Raw genomic sequence first — 13,077 nt, 5'->3', positions numbered from 1 at the left:
AGTGAGTCGAGATCATGCCATTGCACTCCAGCCTCGGCAACAAGAGTGAAACTCCATCAAAAAAATAAAAAGAAAGAAAGTTTAATACTCTCAGTAAGTATAGTTAAAAAAGACAGAGCACAAGGCAGAGCAGAGGGTAGTCTCTCTCAGTGTGGAACTGGCAAATTCATGCCATCTCCTCCCACCCCACCCCATCCCGTAAACATTGCTAATCAGTTCCCTCATTCAACAGATATTTGTTGGGCTATGTAACAGGCACTGTTGTAGGAATTTGGGATATATCACTAAACAAAATTAAAACCCCTGCCCTTGTGGAGCTTACACTCTAGCAGAGGGAGGCCAGTTACAAACAATATACACAATAAATATACGTGAAAGGATAAGAGCTGTGGTGAATGGCACAGCAGAGTAAAAAGACAGGAAGAATGGGTAGAGTGCAGGATGCAGTATTAGACAGGGTGGTCCTTGGAAGTCTAACTGAGAAGATGGGAGCTGAGGAAAATCTTGAAGGAGGGAGTTAGCTGCCAGCTCCCTGGATGTGAGCTTTCCTGGAAGAAACATTGGCTAGAGCAAAGTCCCTAAGGTGGGGGTGTGCCTGGTGTGTTCGAGAGATACCAAGGGAGCCCATGTGGCTGAGCAGGATTAAGAGCCAGCGAGGGGAAGAGGTGATGGAGAGCCAGAGCAGTCACTTGAGGGCCAGAGTCCCAGAGTAACAGGAGGCCTGAGTAACTGGCAGGATGGAGTTATCCTTGGCTAAGATGCAGAAGGCTGGTTGGCAGTGAAGATCAGGAGTTTGGTTTGGGTTACCTAAATTGGGAATCTAATATTGAATTACATATTAAGATTCAAAAATTCTGAAAAGAGACTGGTGGCACATGGGTGATATTTAAAGCGTGGCCATCAGCTGACAGTCGGGATAACAGAAGGGACGGAAGAGAAAGGAGAAAGTATGAAATAGTTGTCTAGGACAGGTCAGTAAACTTGCTTTTAAAGGGCCACAGCGTAAATATTGTACACTTTGCAGCCATAGTCTCTGTCACAACGACTCACAACTTTGCCATTGTAGTCTAAATGCAGACATAAACAATAAATACACCAATTTTCCAGTCATCTTCCATGGCTGTGTTCCAATAAAACTTTATGCACAAAAACAGGCATCCAGCTCCCGGGCCATAGTTTGCTGACTTCTGTTGTGAGAGAATGGAGGAATGATAGGCTAGGGAAGTACAAAGATAATGATTGCCTACAGCATTAACAGTCCATTCGAGCTTTGTGGCCACGTATTGACAATGAAAATGCCAAGTTCAGCCACATAGGTACAGGGACAGTGTAGATGGAGAATTGGATCCATTATGTTTTGCCAGGTAATATGTTGAAGTGATCTAAGGGCAAGAGAGCTGAGGGTCTATGAGAGGTAGTGATTATAATGATTGACTGTGGAGTTTCAGCTGAGTTAGGAGGACATCTGAGGTTGAGGATCAGCAGATGGGCATTCCCAAGGGATTGTTGGAGTCAGAATACCACATGGTATGAGTTGGAAAGATAGGATGTGGTGGTCTGAGAATGAAGGAGTTGCCATTATTAGTAAGCTTAAGGTAGGAAGTGTGAGTGGCTGATGTATGTGGAGGACAGGATCATTGGAGCAGAGGAGATCAAGAACCAAAAGGCCAAAGTAAGAGGATCAGCTCTATATACCTAATCACCAAGAATTAAGGTAGATGGCCAGGTGCGGTGGCTCACACCTGTAATCCCAGCACTTTGGGAGGCTGAGGCAGGCGGATCACCTGAGGTCAGGAGTTAGAGACTAGCCTGGCCAACATGGTGAAACCCCATCTCTACTAAAAATACAGAAAAATTAGCTGGGCATGGTGGCAGGTGCCTGTAACCCCAGCTACTCGGGAGGCTGAGGCAGGAGAATCGCTTGAACCTGGGAGGTGGAGGTTGCAGGGAGCTGAGATTGCGCCATTGCACTCCAGCCTGGGCGACAAGAACGAAACTCCGTCTCAAAGGAAAAAAAAAAAATTAAGGTAGGAATGGAGTGACAGGGCACTTTTTCTTGATGATTCTAGATAGGGCCTCAGAATCACTTCCAGTTGTTAATGCAAGACCAGAAACCTGTTCATCTCCAGGTTATTGGTGTGTGCAAATGACAAGGATTAGAGTAGGGAGAACTGCATACACAGAAGCACCAAGCATGATGCAGCTTTTTACACCTGTAAGTGGTCAGTACTGCTGGTAGAGAGAACTAGGAGAGAGGAAGGTAAAAAGTCATCTAGTAATGGGGACTCTAAAAAGTGAGCAAAGTTTGGGGATAGCTGAAGGAAATGAGAAAGGAAACTGACAGGAGATGAAAGAGCATTGACTATGGCACCAAAGACCCCAGAGGGGTTAGAATTCGTGGATTTACGTGGCATCCCACAGGTTGCCACCCAGTATGTAACAGAGCACTATTCTAGGAGGCATGAAGGATTTAAATTGTGTGTGTGTGTGTTTGTCTGTGTGTTATATATGTGTTTCTACCCACAGAGAGCTATCAGGTTGTTGAAAGACAAGATGTATCTCTGTGAAACAGTAACAACATAGAGTGGTAATTGTTCTAGAACTTAGATAAGAATGAACATTTGAAATTTCCGTAGATTTTAGTCTTGGTATTGGTCTGGAAATGGGTTATGATGAATCTACCATAGTTAATATTAAACCCTGGTAATCTAGGCATTGTTACCTTAATTATAGCAGAAAGTATTCTCTTTTTATTCATAGGATTATAAAACAAGAGATGTGACTGATGATGTGAAAAGTATTATAAGATTTGTTCAAGAACATAGTTCATCGCAAGGAACGAGAAATATAAAACATGTAGGTCCTTCTGGAAGATTTACTATGAATATGCTGGTCGACATTTTCTTGGGTAAGTCATCTGTTTTGAGTGTTTGAGTTACATCAATTGAAATTGAGCACTAAAGAATTTATTACAAGTACATAGAAAAAAATCACTTTTGTCTATTTTCTTATAAAACGAGTTTCTGAATAAAACTTTTAAGTAACAAAAGAAAGTCAATTATTATACTATTTTATATAATGTATACGTCACTAAGTTGAGATGGTTTCACATACAAAGAAGAAAATAATAAAGCTTATGCAAGTTCATCTGAGTGAGTGGAATATAACTATTAAAATGTTAGTAAGGAAATAAAATGAGGATTAGACCCATAACAGCATAGAGAATAGGAGAGAGACTATTATCAGATTAGAGCCTTTAAAAATCTCTTAGGGGCAGGCATAGTAGCTCACTCCTGTAATCCCGGCACTTTGGGAGCCCGAGGCGAGTGGATCACCTGAGGTCAGGAGTTTGAGATCACCTGGCCAACATGGGAAACCTTGTCTCTACTAAAAATACAAAATATTAGCCAGGCGTGGTGGCAGGCACCTGTAATCCCAGCTACTTGGGAGGCTGAGGCAGGAGAATCGCTTGAACCCGTGAAGTAAAGGTTGCAGTGAGCTGAGATCGCACCATTGCACTCCAGCCTGGGCAACAAGAGTGAAACTCTGTCTCAAAAATAATAAAAATAAACAAACAAACAAACACAAAAATTAGCCAGGTGTGGTGGTGGGCGCCTGTGATCCCAGCTACTCAGGAGGCTGAAGCAGGAGAATCTCTTGAACCCAGGAGGCAGAGGTTGCGGTGAGCCGAAATCACACCATTGTACTCCAGCCTGGGCAACAAGAACGAAACTCCGTCTTGAAAAAAAAAAAAAAATTAGGAAGTGGATGGAAGCATGTTAACAAATAGAACAAAATGCAATAAAGCCACAATCCAAAATGAATGTAGGGAAGATTTATAACAGAAAAGGTCCCTTCAGCCAGGCAAAACCCCAACACTAAGCATCAGTCTGGAAGTCTAGAGGTACGAGAGGGTAGGAGTGAAACCAGGGGAGCCAAAATTGGAAAGTGGGGCTAGACATGGTGGCTCACACCTGTAATCCGAGCACTTTGGGAGACCTACGTAGGAGGATTGCCTAAGCCCAGGAGTTCGAGACTAGCCTGGGCAACATGGCAAAATACCGTCTCTACAAAAAAAAAATTACAAAAATTAGCCAGGCATGGTGGTACATGCCTGTAGTCTCAGCTACTCAGGAGGCTGAGGTGGGAAGGTTTCTTGAGCCCAGGAGGAGGAAGTTGCAGTGAGCCGAGATCACGCCACTGCACTCCAGCCTGGGCGACAGAGCAAGACTCCGTCTCAAAAAAAAAAAAAAAAGAAAAATAGAAAACGTGCCCACAAAAGAACTGCATAGAATGCCTGGAATTGACTCAAGAACAAAAATAAACGAAGTGATTGCCTAAAGAGTAGAAGGGCCGCTGAATTAGGGGTCAGAGCCCCTAAGTGGCATCTGGGAACTGCCCGGCCTACCTAAAGTCTGGTCCCACCTACTTACCCTAAAGCAAACCTGACAAATATCCCCATTCAGGGAAGGAATTTGGGAGGAAGTAAATCTAGATAGAAAATAACAGAAGAAACCCACCTAAAAAGTTTCACATAGTCCCTGAAAGTTACATAGAAATGAACGGTAAAGGCCGAGCTTGGTAGTTCACGCCTGTAATCCCAGCACTTTGGGAGGCCAAGACAGGTGGATAACAAGGTCAAGAGATGGAGACCATCCTGGCTAACACGGTGAAACCCTGTCTCTACTAAAAATACAAAAATTAGCTGGGCGTGGTGGCGGGCGCCTATAGTCCCAGCTACTCAGGAGGCTGAGGCAAGAGAATCGCTTGAACCTGGGAGGTAGAGGTTGCAGTGACCCAAGGTCGCGCCACTGCACTCCAGCCTGGCGACAGAGCGAGACTCCATCTCAAAAAAAGAAAGAAATGGACAGTAAAGAGGAAGACCAAATAAATAGAATATTTGACCCTGGGTGACAGAGATAATTGAAAATAGTAGTTTGGGAGAGAGGGGAGAGAAGACTCCTTAATATCGTCTTAAAGAGTTTTTACAATAAAGACTTAAATAATAACTGAATAATGGACAAGAAATAAAAATGAGAAAGAGCTGTCAATTTTAAATGATTGACAAAGTAAATTTAGTGGAGAGGTTGGAAAATAAAGTCAAGAAAATTTAGGAACTGATCAAAATGATGTATGGAAAATAGAGAAAGCATAGAAAGGATTAATCCTCAGTAGATGTAAAATCTGACAAAAATTTTGGAAATGGAAAATAAAGGGAATTATCAAACCAATGATATAGGAAAACTTCCTAGAATGGAAGACATAAAAGTTTTGGATTAAAATGCTCACTGAATGCCAAATAAGATGCCTGTAAAAAAAAAAAAAAAAAAAAAAAAAAAAATTTAAGACATATGGCCACGAGATTTGAGAATACTAAGAGTTAAAGACATGTCAAAGAGGAAAAACTTTTCCTCAGCCCTCTTAGGTTCATTCATGGGACCTGCAAATTAAACCAACAAAAAACAGATTAGCAAGGGAAAAGACAGATTTAGTCATGTGTGGATAGGAGTTCACAGAAAAATGTGGTTCAAAGGGGCAGTTAGAATGTGGGGCTTATATACCATCTTAATAGAGGAAGGGGAGAAGGAGGAGGGTACTTATGGAAAAATAAATGACTGTTAGGAAAGACAGATGGACTGTTAGGAGACCAGATGGGAGATACAAAGTTTTTATGACAATGTCTGTTTAAGTGTGGTGTGAAGTCTTATCTCTGTTTAAAAGGGTCAGCTTTCCCTGGTTTTTCCCAGGGAGGGAATTTATGACAACCGAGTTCTTTTGGGAGGCCCTGCTTTTTGGCAGATAAGAGATTTCAGATGCCTTCTGCTCAAAATAATTTTTATGCCACAGTGGCATATTCTGGACCCCTTCAGAGACAATCCTGAAAGCTCTGGAAAGAAAACAGGAACCCAAACCAGACTGACGTCAGCTTAATATCAGCAATCCTGGAGACTAGCAGGCAAAGAAAGTGAGCGCACGTCGTGATTTGATAAGTGGTGGAACCCACCCATGGGTCCAGTGAAGAAAACCCATAGTCACAGTCAGGCAGCAGGGCCAGTAAGCAATCCATGCAGACTAACAAAAGTCAGGAGGAGGCTGGGCATGGTGGCTTACGCCTGTAATCCCAGCACTTTGGGAGGCTGAGGTGGGCGGATCACAAGGTCAGGAGTTCAAGACCAGCCTGACCAACATGGAGAAACTCTGTCTCTACTAAAAATACAAAATAAGCCGGGCGAGGTGGTACGCACCAGTAATCCCAGCTAGTCGGGAGGCTGAGGCAGGAGAATTGCTTGAACCCAGGAGGCAGAGGTTGCAGTGAGCCAAGATCATGCCATTGCACTCCAGTGTGGGCAACAAGAGTGAAACTCCATCTCAAAAAAAAAAAAAAAAGGAAGAACAGGGCCCACCCAACATAGAGAGTAAGAAAGGAATGGTTTTATTGATAACAGTGAAGAATGCAAATGTTACTTCTCAACCAAAAAAAAAGGAGAGAGGCCCTTAGAAACTCCAGGAAAAAGATTATACAAGAGAGCAAGATCAAATATAAAACAAAGGAAGTTGTGGCCAGGCGCAGTGGCTGATGCCTATAATCCCAGTACTTTGGGAGGCCAAAGTGAGTGGTTCACTTGAGGTCAGGAGTTCGAGACCAGCCTGGCCAACATGGCAAAACCTCATCTCTACAAAAAAATACAAAAATTAGCTGGGACTGATGGTGTGCACCTGTAATCCCAGGAGGCCGAGGCAGGAGAATCACTTGAATCTGGGAGGCAGAGGTTGCAGTGAGCTGAGATCACACCACTGCACTCTAGCCTAGGTGACAGAGCAAGACTCCATCTCAAAAAAAAAAAGTTGTAACATGACTTTGAGGAATTGGTAAAATGTACAAAAAAAAATCCATTTGACATGGATGTGGTAAACATTCTCCTTTTGGTTCCATAAGAGTCATGACATTGTTCCAATTAGGGAAGGAAATTTGTCATCATGTAAACAACGATTGAAATCAACATATAGACCTAAACATGGTTACGGGACAGAACAGGATGTAAATGTTAATACTGATGATATAAAAGTAAAAATACAATCACTAAAAGTAAAAGAAGGCATACAGGGAAGGCTTGGGTACTAATAACATCTCACATTGTGGGAAGGGATAGTGGTCAGAAGTTCTATCTAAAGTTAGAAACATAATTAGTACATGACCCAATAATATCATATAACTAGCAAAATTCAGAGAAGAATAAAACAAAGTGGGGATGGTATGAATGAGATAAAGCCTCATCTTTCATAGTAAAGGGGCAAGGGCAATAGATAAATGTCAGGCTTTTGGACAGAAGGCAAGATTTCAGGTCCTTCTGTGTGTAGGTAACCACCTGAAGAGCTGAAAACAAAAACTGTTTAAAAAGTGATTCCCTTGGGGAAGGGAAGGATGAGTCAGGGGAATGTTGCTTTTAATTATAAACCTTTCTGGCTGGGTGCAGTGTCCCATGTCTGTAATTCCAGCACTTTGGGAGGCCAAGACAGGCGGATTGCTTGAGCCCAGGAGTTCAAGATCAGCCTGAGCAACCTGGCGAAACCCTGTCTCTACCAAAAATACAAAAATTAGTCAGGCGTGGTAGCACGCACCTGTAGTGCCAGCTACTCCAGAGGCTGATGTGGGAGGATCACTTGCGCCCATGAGATCAAGGTGTCAGTGAGCTGTGATCCCGCCACTGCACCCCCAGCCTGGGCAACAGAGCAAGACCCTAACTCAAAAAAAAAATTGTATTTCAGCCAGCTTTCTTGGTTGTCCTCAGCAGTAAGGTTGATCCATGTCACTCAGCCTATCATTAGCAGAACAGTAGTCCTGTTTCTGTAATGTGGCCTTTCAGGGATACAAATTACTTAAAGAAAATTTTGAATAATTCAGGATATATAGCCAGAAGCCATTTGAAATTGACAATAATATAATTATTTGGAACTCTTTAAAACAGAGCTAAAGCTTTACATAATAACCATTAATTCTGATTTCTATAAATGTCACAAGGTCTCTTAAGTAGATTGTTACAATAAAATTGTGTTTATAAGGAAGACATTAGCAGTCATAGCAGCTTGTGAATGAAACAAAGGATCCAGCCAACTGTGCCTCTTAGCTAGTAAGAGAAAGAGGGAAGTATGTGTACATATTCCTGTCTTCATCTCTCCCCTTGAGCATCTTATAGGGTGTTGTGCTTTTCTTTTAGAATTTGAATAGGCTTCATTAGTGAGGGTGACAAAAAGAATAGACTTAAATACTTGGATTATAAACTAGTAGCAGTTTTGATAACCAGGGCCAGGGATAGTATTTATAAAACTGATTGTCAAAAATGGATTGTAGCCAGGCTCAGTGGCTCATGCCTGTAATCCCAATAGTGTGAGAAACCAGAGTGGGAGGATGGCGTGAGGCCAGGAGTTAGAGACCAGCCTGAGCAATATAGTGAGACCCTCGTCTCTACAAAAAAATTAAATATTATAAAATAATGTAAAGAGTGTCATTGGATTGTTTGCAACTCAATGGATAAATACCTGAGGGAATGGATGGCCCATTCTCCATGATGTGCTTATTTCACACTATATGCCTGTATCAAAATATCTCATGTACTACACAAATATATACACCTACTGTGTACCCACAAAAATTTAAAAATTAATAAATGCTAGATGCACTTAAATATTTAAAATTTTTAAATTAGGTGGGCGTGATGGCCTGCACCTGTTATCTCAGCTAGTCAGGAGGCTGAGGCAGGAGGATCACTTGAGCCCAGCAGTTTGAGGCTGCAGTGAACCATGATTGCACCACTGCACTCCAACCTCCACAATAGAGTGAGACCCTGTCTCTAAAAAAAAAAAAAAATTGTAACTAGATAAGTAATGCACAGTTGTCCTAATACATAGCACAGTGATAGAAAGCTATTTTGGTTTATGTAAACTCTTCCTTTGATTTATTTGCTCCAATATAATTTTGTTGCTGTTTTTTGTCCATGTGTATTGTAAAAAGATAAGGAAAAGTACATACAACCATAGAAATTTTAGCGTTCTACTCAAATACTCTCATTTTACAGAAATGACTGTCTGTGCCAGGGGTTTGTGATCTATCGCATCTGTCCAAACCTGTCCATAAATGACTTTTTAGCCTCTTCTATTTGAGGGCGATGATATACCTACATTTGCTCATCTTACTTCCTGTACCTTCTTATCAGGGAGTAAGAGTGCAAAACTCCAGTCAGGTATATTTGGAAAAGGATCTGCTTATTCACGACACAATGCTGAAAGACTTTTTAAAAAGCTGATACTTGACAAGATTTTGGATGAAGACTTATATATCAATGCCAATGACCAGGCGATCGCTTATGTGATGCTCGGAAGTAAAGCCCAAACTGTACTAAACGGCAATTTAAAGGTATAGTATTGTTCATGTTTATTTTATTATCTCACAATGAGTGAACCAAAATATATTATTGTGAAGTATAGTGTCTTTGTCCAAGCTTATAGATACTGAATTTATATGTACTGTTCTATATGAACATATTCTGTTCTTCTTAAATTGGAAAGAGATCTTAAAATTCAACCCAAGTAATGTGACACCTGTCAAAAGTAATTTAATGGGTTATCAGGTCACTAAATCTTTATATATTCATTAAAGAAACATTTATCAAGAGGCTATTCTATGCTTGACACTGGAGATACAAAGATGGAGAATGCACAGCCCCTGTTCCCAGTGGACTCACTATCTGCATGACAGAATAGAATTACCCCCAAAAAATGCAATTAAGCATTAAATAAAGCCCCTGTATGGGTACAAGTGCACATATACCCACTCCTATGATTTTTTTCTCTCTCATAAAGGTAGACTTTATGGAAACAGAAAATTCCAGCAGTGTGAAAAAACAAAAAGCATTAGTAGCAAAAGTATCTCAGAGGGAAGAGATGGTTAAAAAATGTCTTGGAGAACTTACAGAAGTCTGCAAATCTCTGGGGAAAGTTTTTGGTGTTCATTACTTCAATATTTTTAATACCGTCACTCTCAAGAAGCTTGCAGGTGGGTACGCATGTATCCTTTGTTACGTGGCACAGATTAATAGGCCAAAAGTTAATCTTGCTAGGGAACTCCTTAAGTGATAAATATATCTCAGTGGTTTGTTTCTTTTTGGGGTTTGTTTTGAGACGGGGTCTCACTGTGTCACCCGGGCTGGAGTGCTGTGGCATGATCATGGCTCACTGCAGCCTCAACCTCCTGGGCTCAAGTGATCCTCCCGCCTCAATTTCCCAAGTAGCTGGGACTACAGGTACATACCAGCATGCCCAGCTAATTTTTGTATTTTTTCGTAGAGACAGAGTTTCACCATGTTGCCCAGTCGGGTCTCGAACTCTTGGCTTCAAGCGATCCTCCCACCTTAGACTGCCAGAGTGCTGGGATTACAGATAGGCGTGAGCCACTGAGCCTGGCCTCAGTTGTTTTAATTATTTTTATTTAATCTCTGGATTAAAATCTCAGAGAAACAATTGAAACTTACTCTTTTTTTGTTTGTTTTTGAGACGAAGTTTCACTCTTATTGCCCAGGCTGGAGTGCAGTGGCGCGATCTCAGCTCATCACAACCTCCACCTCCCAGGTTCAAGCGATTCTCCTGCCTCAGCCTCCCAAGTAGCTAGGATTACAGGCATGTGCCACCATGCCCGGCTAATTTTGTATTTTTAGTAGAGACAGGGTTTCTCCATGTTGGTCAGGCTGGTCTCAAACTCCCGACCTCAGGTGATCCACCCACCTCAGCCTCCCAAAGTTCTGGGATTACAGGTGTGAGCTATCACGTGCGGTCGAAACTCTCTTTTTTTTTTAAGGACATCTAAAGACCATTGAATATTAAACTCATTCTTAAGATAAAATACGTTCTTTAACATATATATAGTACTTTGTTATATATGGTATAATGGTACCCTATATATGTTATATATGGTATAATTTTAATTACAGCTCTGTGCCCATTTGAAAAATACATATAATCAAAGTAAATGGTGGGTGCATGCCTGTAATCCCAGCTACTCAGGAGGTTGAGGCAGGAGACTAGCTTGAACCCAGGAGGCAGAAGTTGCAGATATTTGTACATAACACAGCTAAACACTATAAGGCAAGCAAATAATCGGCACAAATAATGAATTGATGTCTGGTTTTAGAAATTACAATGATCTGGCCGGACGCGGTGGCTCACACCTCTAGTCCCAGCACTTTGGGAGGCCGAGGCAGGTGGATCATGAGGTCAGGAGTTCAAGATCAGCCTGCCCAAGATGGCAAAACCCGTCTCTACTAAAAATACAAAAAATCAGCCGGGCGTGGTGGTGGGTGCCTGTAATCCCAGCTACTTGGGAGACTGAGGCAGGAAAATCACTTGAACCCGGGAGGCAGGGCTTCATCATGTTGGCCAGGCTAGTCTCGAACTCCTGACCTCAGGTGATCCGCCCGCCTCAGCCTCCCAAAGTGCTAGGATTACAGGCATGCCACCGCGTCTGGCCGGATTATTGTAATTTCTAAAACCAGACATTACTTCATTATTTGTGCTGATTATTTGCCTGCTTTATAGTGTTTAGCTGTGTTATGTACAAATATCTGCAACCTCCGCCTCCTGGGTTCAAACGATTCTCCTGCCTCAACCTCCCGAGTAGCTGGGATTACGGGCATGCGCCCACCATTTACTTTGGTTATATGTATTTTTCATATAGGCACAAAGCTGTGGATAATAAAAATCAATGTCCAAATCAGTAAAAAAATTATTTCAATAAAAGCACTGTGTCATAGTTTAATTAGCAGAATTTTTTCTTCCTTAATAGTCCATAAAGTAACAGTATCTTAATATAGTTGGCATCTTAGAGTCAGTGAAATATTGTAATGACCAATTGTAATATTGTAATGGGCTGGGCGCCGTGGCTCACGCCTGTAATCCCTACACTTTGGGAGGCCGAAGTGGGCAGATTGCCTGAGGTCAGGAGTTCGAGACTAGCCTGGCCAACATGGTAAAACCCCGTCTCTACTAAGAATACAAAAATTAGCTGGGCATGGTGGCGGGCGCTTGTAATCCCAGCTGCTTGGGAACCTGAGGCAGGAGAATTGCTTGAACCCAGGGGGTGGAGGTTGCAGTGAGCCAAGATCGTGCCACTGCCCTCCAGCCTGGGCGACAGAGCGAGACTCCATCTCAAAAAAAAAAAAAAAAAAAAAAAAATCTGAAGAGCTAGTTTCCTTATGAAGAGATTATGTTTTATGCTTCCTTGAATCTGGATATAGCACACTGCTATGTCTTTAGTTAATAAATACTTACTGGTCTGAGTTATTTCCATGGGCAGATAGCCCAACCCAGAATTTCAGTAGTAGAGTTCCTGGAAAACAACGTCTTCATATAGTTGACCAACTGGGCTATATTACCTTCCATGTTCTTCTTCATAAAATCTCATAATCATCACCTTCTCTCTTCTTCATTCCCTCTCCTACCATAATCGGTCATTACAATATTTCACTGACTCTAAGATGCCAACTATATTAAGATACTGTTACTTTATGGACTATTAAGGAAGAAAAAATTCTGCTAATTAAACTATGACACAGTGCTTTTATTGAAAGAATTGTTTTTTACTGATTTAGACATTGATTTTTATTATCCACAGCTCTGTGCCTGTATGAAAAATACATATAATCAAATTACTGTAGGTACTTACAAAAGTTCATATTCAAAGCCTGACTCTTCTGAGTCACTTTTTGACTGAGTTGTCCATGTCTTTGTTTTTCCCTATGTCATCACTAACATTCTCATTAGCCATAAGGCATTTCCAGAGTGTTCCACTATTTTCCCCAGGATTTAATCGAAACCTCTGTTATCAGTTCTGTTTTGAAGGTGGTGGTTTCTTGATGATACCAGAAGGTGTCAACAGAAGGTTGTACATCTCTCAGTAACAAAAATGTAATGCTGCCTCATCTACTTCGGGCATCTTCTTTCTTAGGTCACGTAAAGTACTTGGTTGTACTTGCGAGAAACTATGGAATTGTGGGCATGTGTCCTCAGAGACAAATAGTGCTTGGGTTT

General features: G+C 41.6%; 1 protein-coding gene across 6 annotated transcripts in view; it reads left to right on the top strand.

Moving 5' to 3' along the window:
• LOC116463647 (recQ-like DNA helicase BLM) overlaps positions 1-13,077 on the top strand; it is a 100,178-nt gene that overhangs the window by 78,315 nt on the left and 8,786 nt on the right. For all 6 annotated transcript variants that reach the window (XM_032146825.2, XM_058434788.1, XM_032146830.2 and 3 more), the window contains 3 exons: positions 2,761-2,908; positions 9,213-9,412; positions 9,859-10,051. In XM_032146825.2, the coding sequence (XP_032002716.1) occupies positions 2,761-2,908; positions 9,213-9,412; positions 9,859-10,051 (541 nt within the window). The remainder of the gene's footprint in view (positions 1-2,760; positions 2,909-9,212; positions 9,413-9,858; positions 10,052-13,077) is intronic.

Source organism: Hylobates moloch, unplaced genomic scaffold (genome assembly GCF_009828535.3).
Source record: "Hylobates moloch isolate HMO894 unplaced genomic scaffold, HMol_V3 SCAFFOLD_47, whole genome shotgun sequence".
Lineage (NCBI taxonomy): Eukaryota > Metazoa > Chordata > Mammalia > Primates > Hylobatidae > Hylobates > Hylobates moloch.
The sequence above is the reverse complement of the archived record's forward strand: the minus strand, read 5'-3'. Positions and strand labels throughout refer to the sequence as shown.